At 41.9% G+C, this 25,731-nt stretch overlaps 1 protein-coding gene across 1 annotated transcript in view; it reads left to right on the plus strand.

The window, feature by feature from the left end:
- The window catches only part of TAF3 (TATA-box binding protein associated factor 3), a 105,349-nt gene that overhangs the window by 67,343 nt on the left and 12,275 nt on the right, over positions 1 to 25,731 (plus strand). The window contains exons 2-3 of the mRNA XM_027899658.1: positions 9,000 to 10,816; positions 15,758 to 15,840. Coding sequence (XP_027755459.1) covers positions 9,000 to 10,816; positions 15,758 to 15,840 — 1,900 coding nt within the window. The remainder of the gene's footprint in view (positions 1 to 8,999; positions 10,817 to 15,757; positions 15,841 to 25,731) is intronic.

The raw sequence follows: 25,731 nt of genomic DNA on the forward strand, positions 1-25,731 counted from the left end.
TTATTAGTACAATCTAAAATACCCCACCGTGCCATCGTGTCTGTCTCCTACTTGCTGTCTCTGGGATGCCTGAGGATGAGAAATGTGACTCTTAAATTCCAGAACCTGGGCTCTAAACCACATTTCTGCTCTCACAGATGTGTTACACAGAAAGCAAAGCTTTTTTGGGGGGGCTTAAATTCTGAACTTTTGGGGAGAAAGAGTGAAGTCTGAAGTAATGGAGTGAAACAAATATGTGCTGTCTGTGGGACAGTTACGCCTTCTTGTTTCTGGTGTTCTTTAGCTCCATTGCAAAATGAGATGATAATTAAATAATCACTGTATTTTCTCACTGCTAAATCCAAGTACCCAAATGCACGTGCAGGTTGAACATCAGTGGAGGACTAAAATTCTGCAATGCCAGGTAAAAATTACGAGTATGGAAGAGGTACAGGTGCCCCAATGCAATAAATAACTAGTCTGTTCCTCTGGCAGGGGGTACAGTAGTTGCTTCCTAAAATATTTGTAAAAGCCTGGGGGTTTTTACCCTAGGATTTTGTTGAAGGTAGAAGAGCATATTTTCTTATACGAGACCATAATATAGAAGAGGGAAAGCACTGTAAAATCCTTCCAGATGTTTATATAGGTTCACTGTTTTTGTTTTTAGTAAGATTTGTGATACTTGAAAAGCTGGTTTGGATAGCTCAGTCAGGAAGATTAGATACAGAGGTGCAAAGTGAAAAGACTGACTGTCTGCTTTCCTTTTCTCAAGAAAAAAAATGCATATAAACCCCTTGTATTATATTTGGGAATTATTAGATACAGATAATGCGACGTGGATTTTGATTCTTTAGATAGTAAATTTGATCTTTGCTAGAGGAGCGGTGCCGAATCTCAGTTGTAACAGGAATTCTCATCCAGAAATACTCCTGGGAGGATTATTAAAATACTACAGGTACTGACATCGCCTACAAAGATCTACTTGTGCATATTTCTTTAAAGGAGGGGAAAAAAAAAAACACCTTAATACACAGTATTACCATAGCCAGCCCCTATTATACTATTGTAATCATAGCTGAAGCAAGAACGGTGATTAACGATGGCAATTTATTGTATCTGACGAGGGGAGAAAATAGGAGATGTTGTCGTTATCATAAATCATATCATAAATAACCAAAGAGAAGCACTCAGAAAGCTTGTGTGGTGTCAGCAGCAAGCCCTTTCAGGCACGTTAGCCCAGGATGTAGCCATAGAAACCCCAAAGTCATATTGTTATCTTAGTCTTGCTGCAGTTATGTGATACAACAGTATTAACATATAGATTAGGCCATTTATAATACTAGGTGTCATTTCAGGTTGGCTTGCTTATATAGCAGTTTAGTTTTTTTTATTGTGCCGAATGTGAGGGAAACGCTGCATTTTTACAGGTCAGTATAGAGCCATTTATAACGTATGGGCTCCACACCTCTGTCAGTCTTGCTAATGTACTCTGTTATTGATTGGTTGTACTCTATGAATTGTCATTGCCTAATTACCATGTCTTTGCTAATAATTTTATTTTTTAGAAGTCAAAATGCCCCTTTTAAAGGGAGAACCTCTCTGTGCCTGCACGTGTGCTCCGGGACGAGTTCCCGGTTCTTTTAAGGATCGTACACCCCGGAGGGAGCAAAAAGTGAAATAAAAAGCACAGAGATTAATCCAAATTTTTCTTCCAGATGCTTTCTGTCCCTGTCTCCGTGTTTTATCTAACAGTGGTGGTTTTCACATCACGCTCTGCTCTGCAGATTTCAGGGGAGAGACTCAATCGCAGAGAGTTCAGAGCAACACCGAAGTGACAGAGGCAAGGCTGACAAGGAGCTGGTTGGTTCTCACACATCCTCTCACTCCATCACTTCCTACAGATGCTTCTGGAGTTGTTTTTCCTCTCCATCCCAAGCTGCATCGCAGCTCCAGGCACCTTAACCCAGCACTGCTGTACATTCATGTGTGTGTGATCTACAAAGACTGTTGAGCCACTGTTAAAAAATCAAAGCAAAATTAAAATCTCCCTCGTTGTATTTAGACAGAAACACCTTTCTGCTTGCTGTAGCAGCACAGATTCGGGACTAATTTTCCAACACCTTTAGACTTGTGTGATCCTGAGGTGGGATTTTTACTTTGCCAGCTGTACAGTAAAATACTTTCTCTTTGTTTTTTTTAATTCCACCCCCTTATATATTTCCACCTGAGTCAGCCCCTGCACTGTGGAGAAGGGGCAAGATGCTGGTATAAGAAAGGAGCTGCAGGACTTTCCTCTGTGGCTTGTTCTAGCCCAAATGTTTGAGTAGTATCATAACAGACCAGATAGGTGATTTGAGCTCAAACCAACAGATAATCTTTCTTATTTTAGCCTTGTTTAGTTTTCCATTCTCCTGCACAAATGCTTGAACCAGGACAAACAAAAGGATTGGACTGTTTCTTTTTAAAGCAACAAGGTGATGTAGAACTGCAGCTTTAGGAGCTGTGGCTTGTTTCTGACAAACTGTCAATACCCTGTTCTCATGCTCACTGGCAGTGTCATTGGAAAAATTTGAGACATGGAAGATAAGCTCCCTGATGGTGCTCTCTTACCAGTTCTCTTCCCATAGAAAATACCAACTGGAAAATGCCAGGGTTTGGTGATAGTTTGGTTCATCTTTATACAGTAAAAGAGAAATCTGTTGGTTTATCACCTGTTTGGTAAACAGGTCACATCAGTGATCAGTTGTTTTCATAGGGCAAGGGAATTACAGTTATAAATATACATATATACACAAGTATCTGTATAAAATGCAGTATTTTAAGCTCCAAGTGTATTGCAAGTATCTTAGTGTCTTCATATTGCATTAGAGTATCAGGATATTGGCCTGGAGGATATCAGGATTGAATTTTGTCCCTCTTCCATTAATTTCCTTTATGGACTACAAGCACACTTTCTGTTTGTTTTGGGGAAAGGCCATTGTTATTACAAGTTAAAAAGATAAAACATATCACAGTGTAAGAAAAGAACTTCACTTTTAACAGAAATCAAAAGCCCCTGCTTATCAGGATATGATAGGGATGTAAGCTCTTGACTTAATGACTTAAAATTTCCCAAAAATTATCTTTGGCTTCGTCCCATGCTTTAACTGGACAATAGGAAAATTATTCTGGAAGTCTGCAGTAAGATTTTTTTCTTTTTGTGTGTTTTTTTTTTTTTTTTTTACTGAAAAGTTTCATGTGCTGGGTGGGAACATTCTCTTCCTTCCTTGCATTTGAGAGGCTGAGCTGTCTGTGTATAAAACCCCCAGCTTGATATCCATGTGCTCCTAAGGAGTGCATTCTTGGAAAGAAAGAGGAGTTGAAGATTTCAGTGTAGGCCCTTCCAAATTACTTCCTTTCCTGAATCCTAATTTTCCTCAGAAACCCTGATGCTTCCAACTTCCATACTTAGGGACTTGGTACAGTGCAGTGCAAAGGAGCAGAGAGACTTGATATGAACAAGAACTACATGTGAAAGAATTCCAAGATCTGTTGGCACATCTTATTTGACTACTTTGCATTCTGTTAGAACACAAAATGTTCGAGTTCTGTTTAAAAAGAAAAGGTTTATGGGAGAAATTTAATTGTTGAAAATAGTCATGTATGAGTTGCGTGGGAACATCTGCTCTCTGAGAATTGCATCCTCAGTGGGTTTGCTCTGATAGCTGATACTTTTTATCTGCCATACTACAGTTGCTATCAAATACCAAATGCCAAAATCTTGCATTATTATAATAACAAGAGTTGGCTTCCACAGGAACTGTAACCTCCCAAAGCTTTGTGCAGTTAATATGTTAACTGTAACATTGGGGGTAAGAGCTGCTGTTACTAAAATCAAGTTATTCTTTCTTCAGCAAGCAGTGTCCAGCTTTAGGCCAGCGTGTCTAACTCTGCTTCACCTTGTACCAAAGAAATATTTGTTTATTCTTCAATCTGCATGTCTTACCCAGATAGTTTTATCCTCTCACCACCCTGTGGCGTAACGAAATATTAATCCAGTTTTCAGAGGAGAGACTGGAACTTTGCTTAAATTAAATACCAGCCAACTGACAGGGTAAGTTTTTGGCAGAGCCAGGAGCTGAGCAGAGATCTTGTCTTTCCCAGTCTCTGCCATGTTCTCTAGGGCACCAACTCTCTTGAAGTACTTATAGTGCTGTCTCTGGAGCTACCAAGCAAAAAGTCTGGTCATGATCAAAATTATGACAATTCTAATTTCATAGACATATTTATATATAATAGGTTTTCTTGCTTGAAGAATACCCACACGTAGGTGCATCTCTTCAGTCAGATGAGTTTTGCATCTATTTTTCCTGCCTTCACTATCATCTGACCTGTTGTTGTAGGAGTAGTTGTGTGCTGCCTCCTCTCTCAAGGCAGCCAGGAGAGCATGACAGTGTGGTGAGAGTGAGAGTGCTTCTTTTTCTGCAATAAAGGCAGAATTTCTGTTCCTTTGTACCCTTGTGTCAGGTTTAGGGACAAATAGTCCCTTGATCATTGAAAACTTGGATGTTCATTACTGGAGTGTTGAGTAGTGCTGTCCTGAAACTGAGCTGTGGCCAAATTAAGCAGATATAAATTCAATAAGCCTTTGGTTTTGGGGTCCCTGCTGTGCTACAGGAACATGATTTACCAAGAAGTAGAGTTTGAGCTTCTTTAATGTTTTTTCCTTAAGAAAGGTGCAGGAGTTTCAGTTTCCTGACTGAACTGTTCAGCTTAAGAAATTTTCCAGCATTTGAAGTGGTGACAGATCCCCACGGTTTGCATTTGGGATTCTAATGCTTTCTGTCCAGAAATCCCGAGGAGCTACATATTTATCAAGTTCAGCTTTTACAGCACCTCTGTGAGGTGGAATTATCATCGTTTGTCAGATGGGAAGGCAGCAGGACATAGTGTGACCTGCCCAAAATCACACTGCAGACCCATGTCAAGAGAGGAGTGGATTCCTTCCTCCCTTAACTTCAAAATCATCCTTTCATGAAAGTGAAGTTACCTTCTTACATAGACAAAAATGATGTTGTTATCTATTTAGGTTGGAAAAGCCCTCTAAGTTCATTGAGTCCAGCCATCAACCAACCCAGCACTGCCAAGGCCACCAACAAACCAAGCGCCACATCTGCATGTTTTTTTGAACACTTCCAGGGATGGTGATTCCACCACTTCCCTGGCTTACCCTAGTGTTCTCAAGTAATAAATGCTGTCTTAATAAACAGATTTCTCACAAACAGCATGCTAACAGCTCTCAGCTGCTTTTATTTCAGTGAGAGACAAATCCAGTGCTGAAATCATCCCTCCTCTAACCTGTGCGTGGTCTGAACGCAGGCTCTGCACGAGGGACAGGCTGACATCATAAACAATTGCTCTCTATGGCTTTAGTAATGTGAGCATTAATATTGATCCAGCACTGACTTCTCTAACGACCAAAAGGAAAAAAAAAAAAAAAAAAAACAACAGAAATAAATGTATCTGTTATCTTGAGAAACCTCCCAAACAGCTCTAGTCTCCTTTCATTACAGCAGAGAGTTATGAGGGCAGATGGCCGAGGTGATATGCATTTGACCTGTAGATGCTAACTGGGGTTGGATCATTAATAAGGTGGCCGGAGATAGGGAGAAATGGCAGTGAAGAGAGTTAAAAAGCAATCCCGTGCACAAAGGATGGCGGGCCCAGAGGTGCCGGATGGGGAGTGAGATGGACAGAGGTGGGAAAGTGGCTCATCACCAAGTCAGGCAGATCACACTTCAGACCTGATGTTTTCCCATATTTGGTTCCTTCTCTGGTGTGAATCCTTCGGGAGGAAAAAGAGCCGTAGGCCTTGAACCCATGATAAAAATTTCATTTCTCTAATTAACCCCACCCCTCCACCCCCACCCCCCAAAAAAAAAGTGGTTCATTGTTTTCTGCCCTGACCGCAGCTGCAGTGGCTCAGATTCGAAAGCTGCTGCCTGGCAGAAAACCAGTCCTTGCTGAGGATCAGACCATGGCCTCGCTCCAAGAGAAATTTGGATTTCATTTGACCACGATAGGATTCCAGATTGTCATCTGAGCATGTCTGAAAAGTGGTGAATGTGTGTCAGTAGTTAAGTGCTCGTGAACTTCCTTAGTCCCTGGATTGTTCAGGACTGACCCAGGCAATTTTTTCCAGATGTTTTGGGGAATCCAAGTCCATATAAAAGGGATGGTAATGCTTCTGCTTCCTTACTAAGTTGTCTTTGTGGCTTGCAGGAATGTGCATGAAAGCTGGAGCCAAAACACCCCGATTTCTAGTCTCACCTCTACAAACTGCACTTTAACCTTTCCTGCCCTTCCCTGGCACCTCCACACAAGATCACAGAGGCTTCGTGGGCCCGCTGCAAACTTTACTTGGCCTTATTAGAAAAAAAATAAGCATCGCTCCTTTTTTTTATTGCACAAAACTCCGGTCCCTGTTCTCCAAACCTCCTCTGAAACTGTTTTTTTGCCTTTGATCCAGCAGCTGCTGGTATTCTGCAATCCTGAGTAGGTAAAACATGAGAAGCACCTTGGGATGGGAAGAAGTTATAAAAATATGAAATATTTCAGTGCCCTTCCGTGAGACACAGCATAACAGAGGGGCTGTTAAAACGGACACCAGGCAGAAATCTTTAGCGAATAAATGTTCTGATTTTTCTAGCAAATGTAATTTTTTTACTGTTTGTTGCAGCAGTTTCTCTTCCACTTTATTGACTCTTTTTATCCCCGTTGTTTTTGTATTAAAATGGTATATGTTGCTATCTCTAAAGTCTGCATGATCAAACCCTATCTTCCCTAATACTTGAATCTGACTACACTTTTCATCTTGTGGCTGAGGCAGAAGATTTCTCTAAATCCCGATTTTAAAGTATGGTGTTTGTTTTAAATTTTATCTCTCTTTTAAATGAAAAAAAACTCTCAGTGGTGAACTGGGTGGAGTGGGGTTGGGAGGGGAATTGCTGGGTAGCAACCAGCGCTGTGTGACATCTGATGAATGCTGATTCTTCGTCCCCAAAATGCTTCCAAGTAGGTGAAGGCAGCTGATTTCTGCAGCAGCTTAAACAGAGATTGAAATGACTTCCATGATGGGGAAGCAGGTTTTTTTCTTCCCCCCATAGCAGGTGCAGGCTCAGCCCACAGTGATTTCTCAGTTATACTCTAACTTTGCAGTTTAAAAAATTTAATGTCAGTGCCCAGCCAGGCAAAACCTAACTCCCTAACATTTCTGTTTTTCACGGAAGGCTAAGGCTTTATCCTCAGGCAAAGTCTCCTCTCTGGGATGGCTGCTGTAAATCCTCTGGGCCCTGGCGAAAGCCAGACTTGCTAGCTCATTTTACTTAATTTGTGATGCTGGCAAGATTTGTGCTGCAGCCCAGGGCTCTTGACTCAACTCTCCTAAATCAGAGCATTGACACATTACAGTAGAGAAACACCAGCACAGAAAACCTGAAAATAAACTCCTTGAAAAGAGATATTTCAGAAAGATGCTGCCTTACAGAGTTTTAAACGGTGTTAGTGGAACGTTTTAAGTTTCTCGGTGTTTGCTTCTTTAAAACCACCTGCTCATTAAGAAGTTGGGTTTTAGCCACTGTCCTAATAAATGTCTTTTACCACGTATTTCTTGTGAGAATCTTGGAGCACTTGATATCTTTCCTCAGAAGCCCTGCTAGACAAAATGTCATGAGTTTTTGCAGGTGGGTAAACAGAGATGTGGGGGTAAAGTGAAGTGAGGCTGTCTGTGCAGCAATGGTAACCAGCATAGGTGCAATGATGTAATTACTCCAAATATAAATGTGTCAGGTTAATGCCTGTGTAGACATTCTTATTCCAGACTAAGAATCCTTTTTCCTGCTCGGGTAATTCCATTTTGAAAGTGAGGAAGTGTATCCAAGAGGATAAAGTACTTGGCTGTGGTTGGGGAGATCAGAGGTTCTCTTCTTAAACCTGTTGTGGATTTTCTGAGAGATCTCAAGTGCATTTTCTCCTTTCTCTGCACCATAACATCACGTGTGGGACTGAAGATGGTGTTGTGTGTAAGGAAAAGAAAATAATTGTTATTAAACAAAAAAAACCCAGAGCAATCACACAGACTTGGACCAGTTGTTGCGTGATGTCCACACTGTGCAGGTTTCAGGTTTATCTTGTTTTCACAAGCTGGTTTTTGGTCTCACAGCCCAAAATCTCCCTTGCTTTGGAGCATGTTAGGTGTATTCCTCTTTCATCTTGGTTTCACTACTGCAGGAAGCCAGCACATGCACTCCAGGGTTGCTCCATGATGCAAACAAAACAACAGTAGGGGGGTGGGGTTGGGAAATGCATTTCAAAGGCCTGTTCCTGATCCAAACCAACACACACATACACACAATGCTGGGGTGTTCCCATACAGTCATAACAGATAATGTCCATGTGCAGCAGCTCTTAAGATGGTATCAGAGACAGAACCTGGCAGGTTGAATGGGGCTTTTAGTCTTCTGCTTTAACCTTCAGACTGTGCTGCTTCAGGAAAAAACAAACCAGGTTCAGGAAGACATTTTCCTAGTGGTTAATCTGCAGTCAAAACTGTGAGATGTGTAGTCAAGACAGACAATTCTGGTTAATTTTACTTTGATGCTTTGCAGTCCACTGTGTTACAGCAAGAAATGTTTCAGCCTCTCTCCCTTCATTTAGAAAGGAATGAGGAGGTAATCATGGCATTTTTGGGTAGAAGTGACACTTTGGACCTGCTCCATGAGCTCTGCCACCATTGGTGAGCTCTGTCTGTGCTCGTGGGTTTGATGTTACACTGCCATGAGGGCACCTGCCAGTTCCGATGGTGGCTGATGTGAGACAGGAGATGCCAGGTGTTCCTTCCAGGCAGACCAGTAAGAAGTTCTTAGGTGGCCAGTTATCTCCTGTGGGCTAAGATGCACGTGAACATTTGCTCTGATGCTTCTTTGTCTCTGTAAAACACATTTTAATTATCCTAATACTTTTTAAAATGTTCTTTGTTACAGAAGAGGAAGAGGAACAGGTGCCTACCGATGGAGGTACATCTGCAGAGGCCATGCAGGTCCCACTGGAGGAAGAAGGAGACATGGAAGAGGATGAGGCAATTAATGATGAGAACTACTTGAGCAAGGGACCGTTAGAAAGTCCTGATGCCGAGGAATTCCCACCTGTGAAACGGCCAAAACTATCTGTTTCCAAAGGGGACGCCTTGGACATAACTCTGGAACCACGTGAGCCTCTTAGCTCAATAAATACTCAAAAAGTACCACCAATGCTGTCTCCAGTTCATGCTCAGGACAGTACAGACTTAGCCCCTCCTTCGCCAGAACCACCGATGTTGGCTCCCATTGCAAAATCCCAAGTGCCAACCCCCAAAACTTTAGAGGCAAAGCCGTTTGTGCCCAAAACAAAGTCCAAAACAAGTTCTCCAGGACAGAAGACAAAATCACCTAAAACTGCACCCTCGCCAGTGGTAGCTGGAAGCCCCATACGTTCACCAAAAACTGGATCCAAAGAAAAGAAGTCACCAGGTCGCGCCAAGAGCCCAAAAAGTCCTAAAAGTCCAAAGGTTCCTGCTCATGTTCCACAACCGCCTGTGAAGCCTGAAATACCAAGTAGAACCCCTCTGGCTGCATTGAGTGACAAGATAGGAAAGGAAAACATTCAAGTAAAACAAGTGCAGACACCACCTGAGCCTGCCCCCAAGCCAAATATTGAGAACCAGGTGAAGAAAGCGCCAGTAATGGACAAGACCATCGATGATTCCATCGATGCTGTGATTGCTCGCGCGTGCGCGGAACGAGAACCGGATCCCTTCGAGTTTTCCTCTGGCTCCGAATCAGAAGGGGAGATTTTTACCAGTCCCAAAAGACTTTCTATTTCAGAGACCACAACTCCTAAACCTTCTGTTTCTGCCAATAGTGCAAATAAAGCAGGAGCAACTCCAATACCTGCCTCAGGTGGGACTTCAAGTTCAGACATTTCATGGACAATGGATGACTCAATTGATGAAGTCATCCGGAAGGCAAATATGGGGACACCTTCTAATCCACCCACTAACTTCACTTATTTCTCCTCTCCTTCTGCGTCACCACCAACTCCAGAACCTCTTCTCAAAGTCTATGAGGAGAAAACCAAGTTGGCTTCATCGACAGAAGTGAAAAAGAAATTGAAAAAGGAGCTGAAAACAAAAATGAAGAAGAAAGAGAAGCAAAAGGAAAAAGACAAAGAGAAGAACAAGGAGAAAAATAAGGAGAAGGAAAAGAACAAGGAGAAGGATAAAGACAAGGAAGGAAACAAGGAAGCAAAGTTCCAGTGGAAGGAACTACTCAAAGAGGATGATCTTGATCCCTATAAATTCAAACTAAAGGACTTTGAGGATGCTGACACAAAAGTAAAGTTGAAAGATGGCAATACCAAAAAAGAGAGAGAGAAACATAAAGATAAAAAGAAAGAGAAGGAGAAAGGCAAAAAAGACAAGGATAAAAAAGACAAAGAGAAACTCAAAGATAAGGGTAAGGAAGATAAGATAAAGGTGCCATCAGCACCTCTTGTGTTACCTCCCAAAGAAATGTCTGTGCCCTTGTTCAGCACACCATCTGCCATGAGGCTTCCCAGCATGTTACCTTCCTTGTCTCCAATGCTTCCTGAAAAACTGTTTGAGGACAAAGAGAAACCAAAAGAGAAGAAGAAAGACAAAAAAGAGAAGAAGAAAAAGAAAGAAAGGGAGAAGGACAAAGAAAAGGAAAAGAAGGAGAAGGAAAAGGAGAAGAAAGAAAAAGAAAAGAAAGAGAAAGAAAAGGAGAAACACAAACACGAAAAGGTAAGCTGGTTGGATGAGCTGAGATGGTACACTTACTTGGAAAATCCAAAATTGGATTCCTGTGTTTGCTGCTGAGCCTTGTCCAAGAGCTTTGAGGAGAAGTGGGATTACAGGTTTGGTGTCTTTTAAAAATAACAGCTCCAAGGAAGATGTCTGCCAAGAGTTTCAGGGATTGTCCCACCTCTTTGGAAAACAACACAGTAGAATTTCAAATCTGTGAATTTGAAATGGGAGATTGTCCTTCTGGTTTTCCTCATCTCACTTTTCACGTGGAAAAGCTGGGGCTCAAACTCAACAACAGCACACACGCAGTGCAGTGCTGGAATGCAGAAATTGTGTTCTGTAGACTTCCACTAGTAGGGCCAGCAACCCTGTACCTTTCATCTAAATTTTAAATTTTGTTCCTAAAAGTCCTCTTTCAAAGCCTGGAAATTCCCAGGCGGGCGGAAATGAGGAGCAGACTGCCTTCAAGTAAACGAGTTCCCCACTTATCTCAGGTGCTCAGAAGAGCTGCTGAGTCTCCTCTTAGCCAGTCTGCCCCCTTGTTGCTCCAGTTTGTTTGAAGTAAGAAAACTGTTTTCAGATTATGGTCTAAATGTTCAAATGTCACCTTTCGTTTCGAGCCTTGTGCTTGAGAGAGAGAAAAGGGGAGAGCTAATTTTCAAGGGGTTTGAGCTCCTTCCACTCCTGTAACTCCTTACTGATTTACATCAGCCAAAGATAATTTCTTCTTTCCAATATCACCTAATCTTCACAATATATTTAATATTTGAGAAATGAAACCAGCATATTTGCATGTTATCAGATTTGAAATCCCATTAGAAGCAAGTCCCCTAATTCAGGATTTGCTCTAATTTTTTGTCACTTCACCTTATAATACGTATTAAATTGTTAATATTGAAAAGAAAGAAGAAGAGAAAGAGATTGTCTTCATGTGCGATAACCTTGGATGCAGGATTTCCTAAATCTCTATCCTGAGCATTAGGAAACACTGTGTAAGTTCTGGTTTTACCAAGATGCTCTTTACATCCTGTTTTGAGTGTGATTCTTGGTTTGTACAAGGTCAGATTTGGGACATTCCCCACTCTCCTTATTTTGCCGCTGTTAACGTTTCCTGCTGGACTTGCAACAAAGTGCTGATTTCAAAACTTGATATATTTTTTAAGTTGACTAATGTTTTTTTCCATGCAGAATCTGGGTGAGCTGGAGAACATTTGGGAGCTGTGGATGAGTTGGGGATCGACAGGGTGGTGGCCCAGTTATCCATGACAATTTAATGTCTGGTTTTATACTTTGGCAGCACTTTCACAGATTCCCCATTTTTTCTATCTGTCCCTCATCACTGAGAGGTTTTGTCAGTATTTCATTGAGAATTTCTGCAGAGATTCCTTTTTAAGTTAAATATGGGTGAATTCGAAGTAGAGTCAATGAGTTTCTCGTTTTCCATGCATTCAGTTTTGCATTTCTTCTGCAATTCTCTGTATCTAGTTTGCTTTAGAGCGATAAAGCAGATACATGAACAAATACAAACTGGTAAAGCTTCAGTGTAGACTGAACAGATATATATATATGTAGGGAAAAGGAGTTCAACACTAATAAAAACTTGGGCAAATTAAATTGACAAAGCTGCCCATTACCCTGGCAAAAAGTCCCTGTCAAAAGATAAACTTTAAAGCTAGAATGCATGAAAGAGTCCCCAGATAGAATTAAAATTTAAACTGATTCTTGAGAGATAAGCTTTTTTTAAATCCACCTCTTTGCTGCAAGTCAGGATTTTAAAAATAAATTTCCCCTTTAAATCTCTTGAGCGATTTTCATTTTTTGCAAGGCCGCACTGCTGGTGTCCTGGAAAAATGGAGAGTTAGAGCTTTATCAGTTGGTGCCCTGAGGTATGTGGCAAAGAAGCTAAATCCTTGAAGATTAGCAAAAAAAATGCAGCACATGGCAATAAGGGGCTTATATGACTACTAGTATTAGTTCAGGTGAAAGAAGTATTGCTTATACATAAAACTGGACAAATCCACTGACAATGTATTTTTAGTTAGCTACAAAGGAGTCTTATATTGCTGGACTTTACCTCTTTGGTGATTTGGGAAGCTTAGTAATCCACTGTAAATGCTCTTCTGCTGGCCCCAATTCCCAGTATTACTCCAGAATGCTGCTCTTTCGTTTTAACCCCTAAAAGTACATGTTTCCTTAATTTAGCTTTTAGATCACACAATGACTTATTTAGCCAGCAGTTGTGCTGCAAGAGCAAATGATCAAGTTACAGCTCGGACGTTTAATCTTCCACGGCGCATCTGCTCCGGAGGCGTAAGCACAACCTGGAAGATGAGTTTTGTGGGCTCGCTGCAGTTCCAGCTCGTGATGGCCAGTAGAAAATATCCCATTCCTGTTTCTAATATTGCTACACTTAAACAAAAGAGTGACTCAGCTGGAATGTTCCCATTTTTTGAGTCTTAAGTGTAGTTACTGCCTAAGTGTGCATCCCATCCTCCTGGGAGTTGAAGAGTTTTATCAAGTTTTTTTTTTTTGCCCTGAGCTGCTGAAAGACACAGTACAGCAAACAGAACCCTGCAAAAATGGCAGAAATCAGAAGCTGAAGGCGTCGTACTGGGAGTGTTTGGTGGTGGCATGAGGAAGAGCAGCTTTGGCACTGGGCTTGCCTGCAGCTCCGTGCTCCGCAGGAGTGTCGGGAGCTGCTCTCGGGGCCAGAAAAGGAGACAGTGAGCTGGGGCACTGCCTTTCACGCTCTACCAAATTAAAAGCAAACAGTTGGAGCAGTTACACCCCACTTGTACTCCAGAGATTACCGGGCGTGCTGGAGGAGTGACTGAGCGGCTGCTGACCCAGTTTCAGCAAACCTTAATACGCTGAGCTGGAAACTAAAGTAGTTGAGGAACTGCTTCGTGAGAAATGGAGCCATCCTTGCATCAGGGCAGGGCTTGCCAGAGCTGCCCCAAAGTCAGCTGCCCTTGCTCCTGAATCAAAATCCTCACATCAATGTAGAGGAAGGCCAAGCTATACTGTAGGAAATGACTGTGGATGCTCCTTGATTTTCTTTCTGCTCCAGTCACGCAAACCCTACACACAAACCCACGTAGTAGAAAGATGCTTCCTATCCTCTTGCATCAAAGGATAAGCTTTAGGATTGTGGTGGAGCCCTGTTTTCCTCTCCCAGCAGATTGTGATGTTGGTATCTGAGCATAAAGAAGTGGTTTATGTGCTTTTCTTCTGCCACATGAGCCCACACCGCCATTGTTTAGAACATCTTGGTGGTATTTAAACAACAGCACCAAGGACCTTCATAGGTGGTGTGGGTGTCTCTCTGTGCTGTGTGCTGGAAGCCAAAGCAGCAATGCCCATCTTAGGAGGTTCTGCATTCCAAGCAGGCACTACAGAAGGAGAAGAAACCTGCAGGAGAAGTGGTAAGATAGTCTGCACAAAGCCATGTTCCTGAGCCTCCAGTACCCAGGGTTCAGTTCCCTGTCTCTTTGGAGTGGGCAATACTACAGGTTAAAGATGCTGGGAAAGCAGAGAAGAGGCTCACCTATGGAGGGTGGCAGTGAAATTGTTGCAGGCATTAGAAGCTTCAGAGTAAAAAAGGTCTTGCAACACTCCGGGCGAATGATGTAACAAAAAATTGTGCTACATAAACAAAGGAGCAGAGAGGGGCCTGTGAAGTTGGCTAATCCATATCCATGGAGAGCTTTACTGGAGAGCACAGTTAACTGGATCAAAGCAGGAATACCACTCAGGCTGCAGCCCTTCTCTCTCTGGTCAGGCATCTCCTAGGGAGCAGCTCCATTTCTTTGGGGAAGGTGCATGGCATAGGACTTTATCATTACCTTCCTCAGTGTAAGTCCCAGTTGAGTTCCCCACTCTGGCCTTCTGTCTCCTGCACTGCTTTCTGTGCTTTGAATTGATTGTTTTGCCCTCCCTTTCTTTATGAAACCAGAGATTTCCTCATGTTTCCGTTGAATGTTTGCATGGAAGTTTTGTCTCTGAGTTCCTGGACCAGGTTCAGCTAAGTGGTTATTTTGTTAAATATGATGACACACATGCTCAAAACAAGATCAGTCTCTGTCTCTTTTGATTGAGATATATATAAAAAATATAAATAATATATAATTATATATATATATATATACATACACTTGTCTTACATAGATACAAACTGAGCAGCCTATGTATGGAGAATCATTACAGTGTCCACACAGGTTTTGCAAAGCAGTAGCTCAGTGGGTGTTTGTAATTTTGGCACATGCTGGCTCCAAGAGTTCAAGGACATATTCAAGTGGTCTAAACTCCACCAGATACTGAGGTTGGAAACCAAGCCATTTGAAAAATAGTCCTTAAAACACTTGGCCTAATTGCATTAAAAGGCAGTGGTTGTTATTCCTGTGCGGATAAAAACTTTCTCAAAGTATTCAGTGTTGGTGCTTGGGGTTTATTTGCTTCCTCTGTGTCTCCTTTTGATTCAAGAAGATCACGGCACATTTATGTGATGAACCTGGAAAATGATGAAATTTAAATCTCAGAAAAAAAATTGCAAGCACTGGTTGGTACCTGTCAAGCTTGAGTACTAAGGACAAAGCGTTTCATGTCATTGTTTAGAAACGTACTGGGGGGTTTTGTGTCTCTAGAAGTACTACTTTAGGAAGACTTGTTAACAAAGGGTATAAGCAGGTGCAAATGCAGCTAAATTTCAAGCTGATTTTTTTAGTTTAGAATTTGTATTTGTGATTTGCTGTGCCTGGGACTCCCAACAAACTAAGACCATCCATGCTACAGCACGAAGAGTGAGAGAGCAGTATGTCAGTTTTGTCTCATTAAGCTGATATACTCTGTTTGGTTAACTCCATCAGTGCTTTCATGTAATTAATATATTTTGGGAGTCTGCTTGCAGTCTTTGATTGATGATTGTGTTCCCTTGTACAGATAAAGGTGGAACCAGTTGTTCCGGCTCCATCACCGGTTATTCCTCGGCTGACACTAAGAGTGGGAGCAGGCCAAGACAAGATGTAAGTAAGAACAAATCCATCCATGAGGCATGTGCTTACCACAGTTCATCCTCTGTTGCTTGTGGGAGATCTTATTTTCAGTGGGAAATGTTTAAAAATTAGTGGCAAAGTATACTCTCCAAGTGGGACCCATCATCTTCCATCCATCCATCCCAGTGTGTGTCCCACTCCACGTCTTTCTAGGGCACGGATTACAAGACTCCATCTAGACTTGTATGATGCCTCCAGTGACATGCAGCGAGGTTTTTGTAATGGATGGTTATCCCTCATGTAACCTACAGCTAAGTTTCACAACGCTCTTCAGCCAACAGTTGCTTTATGCTTTAAGGAATAACAGTTGGAATTCCTTTATCCGCCTCTGTTTTGTTATAACTGTTGATGATTATTCATGAGTGTACCTAACGCATTTCAAGTGTTGATTCATTAGCTCCCTAATTATTGGGTGCTGTTGTACAAATAATAGTTACTTTGTACTGGAGGAGTGTAAATAGGATGATCCCTATCCTGAGATCATCCAGCATAAACAGGTGTCTGGAGAGGCTGGGGAAACCGTGCGTCACCGGGCTCCTTAGGCTGCTCCTGTGTTGTATGTGAAGGGTTTCTTTTAGTCAGGTTTTTCATGTTGATTTAATGGTGCAGAGCACACTTTCATGTCTGATGGTAAACACGAGCACCAAACTGATCTTTCCATTCCTCATATTAAGGATCGCTAATGTAGTTTCTCTTATAGAGCCATTATGGGGTACGTCTCCAAATCATTAATTTTTCCTCTTTATGAAGTTAAATGGCATTTTTATGATTATTCTCCTTTTCTCTGCTGTCCTACTCCTCCCCATTAGGTAACTGTGGCTTTTACTGGTTTGAAGCTGCTAAGAGACTTTAGTCATTCCTTGGTTTCTATGGGACACCCACACCCCAAATATCAGGACATTATCCTGTCTTCAACCATTTTTGCTTTCTGCCTTTCACAGTATTTGAGTGTGATCTAAAATTTCTGTGCCTCAGGTGGCTGTACAAAGCTCTAGCTTTCTCAGGCCTGTTGTCTGTCCTGCTGTACATGACTTGAACGTGCATGGCTGGACAGACTGTGCCTTTAAAGCCCACAAACCCATTTTCCTCCTTGAGGAACTATGGATACTCTTAAATTCTGCTTTTTCAAGGACTGTACAGTATTTATATGGGGGAAATTAACTTGTATTTTTAATGCAGAACTTATAAATCAAAGTTCTGAAGCCGTATTTAGCACCAAAGAGCTGACTTTGCTTCCCATCTTATCCCACCCCAGACTTTCTCATACCCACACACATTCTGACTTCTGACTTCATCATGTGAGTACATCATCATCAGCCCTGCCAGCCAGTAGTGGGTCAGAGATACTGATACCTTGTTTCATGGCCTTTTAAGAAACTCCCTTTCTATTCCAAATTCCTTTGCAGTGTAATGAGCTGTTGGGGCTGGAGAGGAAAAGACTCCAGAGAGACCTTAGAACACCTTCCAGTGCCTAAAGGGGCTCCAAGAGAGCTGGAGAGGGACTTTGGACAAGTGCCCGGAGTGACAGGACAAGGGGGAGTGTCTTCAAACTGACAGAGAGCATGGATAGATTAAATCTTGGGAAGAAATTCTTTGCTGTGAGGGTGTTGAGACACTGGTGCAGGTTGCCCAGAGAAGTTATGGATTCCTCATCCCTGGAATTGTTCGAGGCCAGGTTGGACGGGGCTTGGAGCAACCTGGGATAGGGGAGGGTGTCCCTGCCCATGGCAGGGGGTTGGAACTGGGGGGGCTTTAAGGTCCCTTCAAACCCAAACCATTCTGTGATTTTATAATTTCACTTCTTGGCTGCTCTGCTTGGACCAATATACAAATATACCAATATACAAAGCAGTGATGTCAGTGGCAGAGAAGTGTCTTTCTTTTTTGTTTCTGAACAGAAAATACTAAAATACATATTTCTTCTAGATTCAAAGTGATACCTGCATTCGAGCTTGTCTGGAGTGCAAATGTTCTTATAACACCCATCAATTAAAAGAAACAGCTACTAATGATGTTGGGTTAATAGACATGAAAATGTACTGTTGCTGGAGGATGGATAAACCAATATTGGAATAACTGTTCTGCTTAGGAGTTTTTTTGCAAGTGTTTTAACTGCACAGTAAAATAAGAAGAAAGTAGATTATTATCAAAGCATTTCCATCTTAGTTGTAAACAATTACAGCAATACTTGCATGGATGCCACATTAGAAGAAATTTACTGGATTCCATTCTAATGCAATTAGAGCTAATTTTGTTCTTTAAATGAATAAAAGGTCAGCTAGTAAATCTAGTTTATCTCAAGTCCAGGCTTCAATAAATTGTTTTATTTAATTTGTTGTAAAAGATCTTATCCTTAATGGGCCTTGCTCTTATTGGTTTGCCAGGGTTCTAAAATATTTATGACCACCTTTTTAGATATGATTTGAATGATATGTTGGAAGGGTTTTTCACTGGGTTTTTTTTTGCCATTCCAGTGTTATCAAGGTAGATTGCTAACTGAGTTAGTATAGGAAGGAACTAGAGATGCTATCTTTTTTCCAAAACAAAACAAACAAAACAAAAAACACAGCTAGTATAGACTTTTAAATTTTAAATGAACTGCAAATGATGAGTAGAATTTAGTACATTTATTCAACTGCATCACGGTTTCTTTTTGTCCAGTTATTTTTCCTAAGCACTATCATTTTTCATGCACATAAGTTTTTTTTAAATCATACCTATTGGTGAGGTGTTGACATTCCAGCTACTGCTACAGCTGACCAAAGTCAGCCAAAGTTCAGGCCGTAATTTTTGGTACTTTAGATAAATTTATTCTACATTTAAGTACATTAAAAAAAAAAACCAAAACCAAACCACATGGCTGCTGACACTAATACAAGACCAGAAAGCAGAGTGCTACTCAGTGGGGGCTGTTTCAGTGTTTCTGTGCCTTAAAAGCAGGAAATATGGGGGGAAATAAGGTTGAAATATGGGTGAAATCAGGTCGCCAGATTTACCTTAAAATTTCAGACTTTTGCTCCAGACTCATATTGTAGCTTTGCCATCAGCAGAAAACCTGGAAACCAGACAGGAGAGGAGGAAAGACAGGTATTTTAACAGTGTTTAACTTGTAAACCTAACCTGGTGCTCTAATGAAGTTACCCCTTGTCTCGTATATTTTTAAATGAGCAGATATGTGACTTTCTCCAAAAGCAAATCTACAGTGACTTTCTCCAAAAACAAATCACACACATACTCAGACATCTATGGGTATGTGCCTATAAAAATGTGTATTAAATAACCTGTGGATTGTAAAATAAAATCCTAAAAGGATTAAGGGATAGAAAAAAATTTGTTATCCAGATATTTAATTGATTTCACTAAAGCTTTGTATTGCTTGGGTAGGATATTATCAGTCCAAGGCCAACTTATTTTCATGTTATACACCCATGACAAAAGCCATCAGCACAGCCAGCTGACATCCTCTGTAGGGAATCTCAAAATCAAGGGACAAGGTGGAGAAATTATTCTGTGACCACAGATGTGACCTCTCTGTGTAGTATCAGGGGCACAGAAGCATATGTTTGGGACTAAGAGGACAGGGGGACCTGGTTTATTACACCAAGTTTTTTGATTTTCCATCTAAACCAAAGATCTAAACAATAAGGTGCTCATAGCACATTATTTTTATAAGTTGTCAAAATAGCCTGTGTCTGAAAAAATGGAAGCCTGAAAGGAAATGCAGCTGGAGAACATCTCCTCATTGAAGCTGCAATGCTGCCTGAAGCACAGATGGACATGGTTTGGGTCATAGAACAACAGAATCACATAATGGCTTGGGCTGAATGGATCCATAAAGACCTTGTTGTTCCACCCCCTGCCATGAGCAGGGACACCTTCCACTATCCCAGGTTGCTCCAAGCCCCATCCAACCCGGCCTTGGACACTTCCAGGGATGGGGCAGCCACAGCTTCTCTGGGCAACCTGTGCCAGTGTTTCACCACCCTCACAGGGAAAAATTTCTTCCCCATATCCAACCTCACCCTGCCCTCTCTCGGTGCTGTTTGCTCAAGAATTGGTTATTTTAGGTGCAGCACAGTTGGGCAACAGAATTGCAGTAAAACAGTTCTTCGTATTTTTTGAAATCCTTTAAAATTTTATTATCTAACTTGCAGTATGTAGAGAGCCACCAAGTTGTGTCACAGGGTAACGTGCTCCAAAAAACAGATGCCTTAATGCTGGATCTTCTGTTTGCAACAAGCTTCATTTACCAAAGAGTTGAGTTGCAAACTCTCCAGGGATTGAATTTTTGTGGGAAACGCGCATCTAACACAATCAGACTTCAAAAAGGTCATGGCACCAAGGGTAGCAAGAAGAAGAAGGAGGTATTAGCAAATACATTGATATACTTTTTATTGATCTGGTTGAAGGCAATAAATTAGTCAGGGACCTCTTTGTTGTTCCCCAAAGCCCACTGGGGATCTGTAGTTGCTGCTGTAATGTGAATATATACTTTTTTAAAAACTGCTCAAACTCTGTGTGAGTTGTGGAGAAAAGTTGGATATCTGGTTTTTACAGTGTCATCTCTGGTGGACATTCGGGAGGTTTAATTTTTGACAGGAGGTAAATCAGAGAGTGTGAAGGAACTTATGAACTTTGGGTGCTATTAAGTGAAGTGCTACTCAGACTTTGACAATTTAGATTCCTGTCTTCATAGTGTTTGCCCACAACAGCTGAATAATGGGGTTCATTAGGCTCCCTGTGCTGGCACATCCAAATTGTTTGCCTCCAGCCTTGGCTCCCTGCGTGTGGCTGGGGAGGGAAGGATTGGCTCTTTATTGACTTGTCAAGCCCTAGGTTTGCGTTACCAGCCAAGTAGCTCGTGACCCGTTCCATTTATTTCACTGTTTTGTGGTGGGGAAACAGGTAAAGGAATCCTCCTGGAAGCCCCTCCCTCCGCACATTTCCATGAATAAGGGCAGTGTTTGGAGCAGTTAAGGCACCGTGACCAAATCCTTGGAAAGACGTAATGCAAGCACAGCATGGGGCCATTGTGGGACGCAGCTGTGGGCGGTGTGTGTTACCCTGCTTATTCAACAGAGAGCTCTGGAGGAGAACTTATTGTGGAATTAAAGAGGAGGGAGGGGGAGGAAAAAGTGATACTTTGGGGAGAAAACTGAAGAAGGGTAAATAAACTGCTGTTTGGGACAATTAAACAATGGGGTCCGGGCAGTGGAAGTCCGTGTTTGTTGCTGTGCTAATGGGCTTCCCAGCTATTTCAGCAGAGAAGGACCGTGTTAACCATGTGTTGACAGAGTTAATGCCCTGGGTGTCAATCCAGGTTTCGTTGTAAAAGAGCGTGTAATGGTGAAATCATTTTTGATATGATTGACAGACCACCTAAGTGAGGAGGCATAGTAATGAAAAATGATCTTGCTCCTCTCCAAGGTGTGCTGAAGGAATTCCAGTGATCTTTAGAGCTTTCATCAATCTTTGTGTGTGTATTTATAGACACACCAGCGTTCTTCTGTTTTGTAGTCTTCTGGAGGGCTGATTTTCGCTGCCTTTTAAAATGCTGAATGTATTTTAATGAAGATATTGTCTCGCGTGTGATTCATATCCCTTTCCCAATTGTTCTTTTTTAGTGTAACATATTGGCCCAAATCCTGCAGTAAAATCCCCATGTGTGGTCCTGTATCTATCCAAAAGGCTTTTTCACTTGGTGGAGGTTCCCCAGCCTCTCCCTTGCCACTTTTGCATGAAAAAAAGGTGAAGAATACCATATCCCTTTTACCAAACCAAGTAAATGATCATTTTTGTTTATATTCCTAGAGGTGATTTAGCAGAGCTTTTTCTTCCTTTAGTGTGAATTAAATTTACAACTTCAGGTGTAGTCCTTAGATTTTTTCTTCCCTCCTCTTTTTTTTTTTAATTACTGAAGCCATCCCAACTAATTATTCATCCTGTTTATGGTAGGTAGTAGGCTGTGGCAAATTATTTTCATTTTGCTGCTGGCCACGTTGGGTGATGACTCCAGAAGTGAATCCATAAAAAGGCTTGAGTCATTAGAAAACAAAACAACTTACTGTGAGATTCTTTGATTTTGCTGCTTATTGCTCAAGAGTTAAAAAAAAAAAATTGTATACTGTATACTGCAATTAAAAAAAAAAATTACTTCAGGCAGGTTTAGACACATGAGGGAATTGCTTGTGTAAATGGCCATGAGCAGCTGCCCTTCTGAAGCACAACAGAAACTGATCAAATATGTGTGAAAGATTAGAAAGGCAGATGGGTATTTGTCTAAAAAAAAAAAGACTTTCCATAGAAGAGGACTGGAAGAGAAAGGTGATGATTTGTTCTTCTGTTTGAAGAAGAACAAATTTGTTTGTTTCTTCTATAGAAGTTTTTCAACAAAAGCGAGGGGACCTCTGTAGACCCAAGGATTTGTGTTACAGCTCCTGGGAGCTGGGCGTGGACAAGAAGACCATAAAGAAGTAGCCAGAAAAGAACAGATGGTCTTACCTGAATTTAGTGAAGTTGTCCTGTGAGCAGTTGATCTTTAGCTGTGTGGAGTTTCCAAGTTCAGGACTGACCATCTTACTTGGTTCTTTCGAGAACGTGTCTCAGTAACAAGCTGAAGATTCCAGCTTGAGAGATCTTCTAAACCCATGCTGGCATAATTTCCTGGTAATTAATAAAATTCATGTTCTACACCAGTTCCGTTCTGAGGGAGTAGGTGCGGATTTATGGGCGAGCTTCTAGATAGTGCATCCCATCACAGTTCCCAAAACAAATGCCAATAAAGGGCAGTTTGCAGGGAACACAGAAGAGAAAGTTTGCAAAGAGCACATTGACATAAACATGTTTTACCAGCTTCTGGTTTTGCTGCTGAGAGCTCAGCAGAAGGGGATGATGCCAGGTGGTTTTCACATGGAAGATGTTTGTTATTGATGATAAGAGAAGGGAAAAAAAAAAAGAGATGAAAGATACCAAGACGCCACGCTACCAGCTCAGTTTTGTTTTGTCAGACTGGCAATGAACCATCCAGAGATGCAAGTCCAGAATGGTGAGAAAGAATGGGAGGGAGATTGAGGAGTCATCGACAGAAAGGTGCTTGTGGTTGTTGGGAGAAACGCTCTGGTGCAACAGATACAGAGGGTGGAGGCCAAAGCAGAATCTGTTTCACTTAAAATAATGGGAAAATAAACAGTGTAAAACCTGCAGTTCAATTTCAAGAGTGCAAATGTCCATAAACCAAAGGAGATAGCTCCAAATGTCAGCTCGACCAAAGACCTAATGGATTCAAAAGTGGTGTTTTCTGCCTGTGGGAATGGGGCACTTGTAGCCAAATGACTACGGAATGAATTGTATGAATAACTCCTTCCAAAGGAATGTTGGGAATAAGCATCATATCTCTAGGAGAGAAGGACTGTTAGCAAAGAATTTAATGTGTCCAAGACAGAAAACTGTGGAGGTAAAGTGACAGTGAATTAACTGTTGTGAAGGATATTGAGCAAACAGGAAAATAAAGAAAGAAGGACCGTGGAAATGAATTCAGGGAGAAGATCACCATTTTTCTGGAAGGAGTTATTCATACAGGATACAACAGGTTTGATCTAATAATTTCATTAAAATTTTGTCATGGAAGAAAGTAGAACACTGATGCTTTTTGTTGGCAGTAAGGTTACAGGACCATGTCAGTACAAATGAGGATCTGCTGATGGTCTGGAAAAAACTGGATCCCCTTGAATGGAAGGGAAAAAATATATTTAATTTGAGAAATGAAAAATTCCAGTTAAGGCTTTGCATTTGAAGTGTATGGGTAGAAACTTCAGCCAGAAGCAAAGAGCTGATTTGTGTGTCACTACATTAGGTGTTTAGTGGGTGGGGGATTATTAGTTGGTCACAGAATGAGAGAGTTTCCAACGTGATACAAGTGTGGCCATGGCATGCATTGCAAGAGATTTTAGCAGAGACAGGGGAAGTGTCCTATGGGATGTGGATACTTCTTCTGAGATGCTGCCTTCAGTTCTTTAAGGCAGCTTGTGTTCAGAAAGGAAGAATTAGGCTGGCAGAGCTGGTCCTGTTCAGCCTCAAGACGAGACAGCTGAGAGGGGACCTCATCAATGTCTGTCAGTATCTGAAGGGAGGTGTCAGAGGATGGATCCAGGCTCTGCTCGGTGGTGCCCAGCAAGAGGACAGGAGGCAACAGGCACAAACTGATGCCCAGGAAATTCCACCTGAACATGAGGAAGAGCTTCCTGTGCAGTGACCGAGCACTGGAACAGATTGCTCACAGAGGATGTGGAGTCTCCCTCACTGGAGATACTCAAGAACTGTCTGGACACAATCCTGTGCCGTGTGCTCTGGGATGACTCTCCTTGGGGAGGGAGATTGGACCAGATGACCCACTGAGGTCTCTTCCAACCTGACCCACTCTGTGATTGTGTGAATTGGGAAGAGCAGGTGCTTGGGAGCACTATTAGGGAGAACACAGTGGAGTCTGTTGGGAGAGGAGAGCAACTTTGTGTGTTTAGTCTGGCATGTGAAGAGGGGTTATGATTGCTGACTACAAATACCTCAGGCAAATAAACATTTTGGAGGGGGCAAGCAATTTGAGCTAAAGAACGATGTTGGTGCAAAAGCAAATGGGACTTAATTGACTATGAATGTAGGTTGGAAATTAGAAAAGGTTGCTGTGACACCAGAACAGTGAGATCCTGGAACAGGGTGATGATGGGGACAAAAAGATTAACTGGTTTTAAGATGAAGCTCAGTAAACTTGTGAGTGGGGTTGGGTGACACAAAGCCTGTGAAATCACTTGCCCAGGAAGAGATGTTTATGGTGCTTTGCCATAGCGATAGAACTGTAGAATCATAGAACAGTTTAGGTTGTAAAAGATGTCTAAGATCATCAAGTCCCACCATTAACCCCAGACTGCCAAGGCCACCACTAAACCTTGTCCCCAAGTGCCACATCTGCATGTCTTTTAAATCCCTGCAGGGAAGGTGAGTCCATCAGTTCCCTTGGGCAACCTGTTCCAGTGCTTCACAAACCTTTTCATAAAGAAATTTTCCCTAATATCCAATGTAACCCTTCCTTGGTGCAACTTGAGGCCATTTCCTCTTGTCCTTTTACTTGTTACTTGGGAGAAGAGACCAGCTCCCACCTTGCTACAAGCTCCTGTCAGGGAGTTGTAGAGCGTGAGAAGGTCCCTCCTGACCTCCTTTTCTCCGGACTGAGCCCCCCCAAGCTCCCCCATCTGCTCCTCATCAGACTTGTGCTCCAGACCCTTCCCCAGCTCCACTGAAATGGAGGATGGGCTGTTGAGCTCCATGTGCACCACTGAAGGTCAACATGCTTACCTGGGGGAGACAGTGTCCACAAAAATGGGTGTTGGAGTAAGTGCTCAAAGTTAATTTTCCTTGACAGAGAAGAATATCACACGGCGGGTGATGTTTGAGTGCTGAAGTCTTCTCTTGCAGAATTGCTTGGGGCTCTGCTGGAGGTTTGGTGCTTTTTGGCACTCAGACTCACGAGTTGGTCAGAGCGTGCACTTGTGGAGCTTCTGTTTGCCAACATGACTTGTTTGCACAGAGGAAAATATTCAGCAGGGCATAAGACATAGCAACTAAATTTCCCTTTCTAAAAGTAATATGGGAATTAGCCTACATTACAGAGCTTAAATTACACCGATTCTCCTCCAGGGTTGGAATAAAATTTTCAAAATCACCTCTAATCTGTGAAGAATCTAAACCATATGGAAATCTTCCTAATTCCCTGAGGTGTTTTGACACTCTTACCCATAGGTCTTAGAGTATTTAGGGTTTTTTTCTGGTGCAACAATCTCAGTTCCAGATGTGAGATTTTTCAGTAATAAA

This window comes from Empidonax traillii, unplaced genomic scaffold (assembly GCF_003031625.1).
Source record: "Empidonax traillii isolate 1590-97213 ecotype Southwest subspecies unplaced genomic scaffold, ASM303162v1 scaffold681:size344372, whole genome shotgun sequence".
Taxonomy (NCBI): Eukaryota; Metazoa; Chordata; class Aves; order Passeriformes; family Tyrannidae; genus Empidonax; species Empidonax traillii.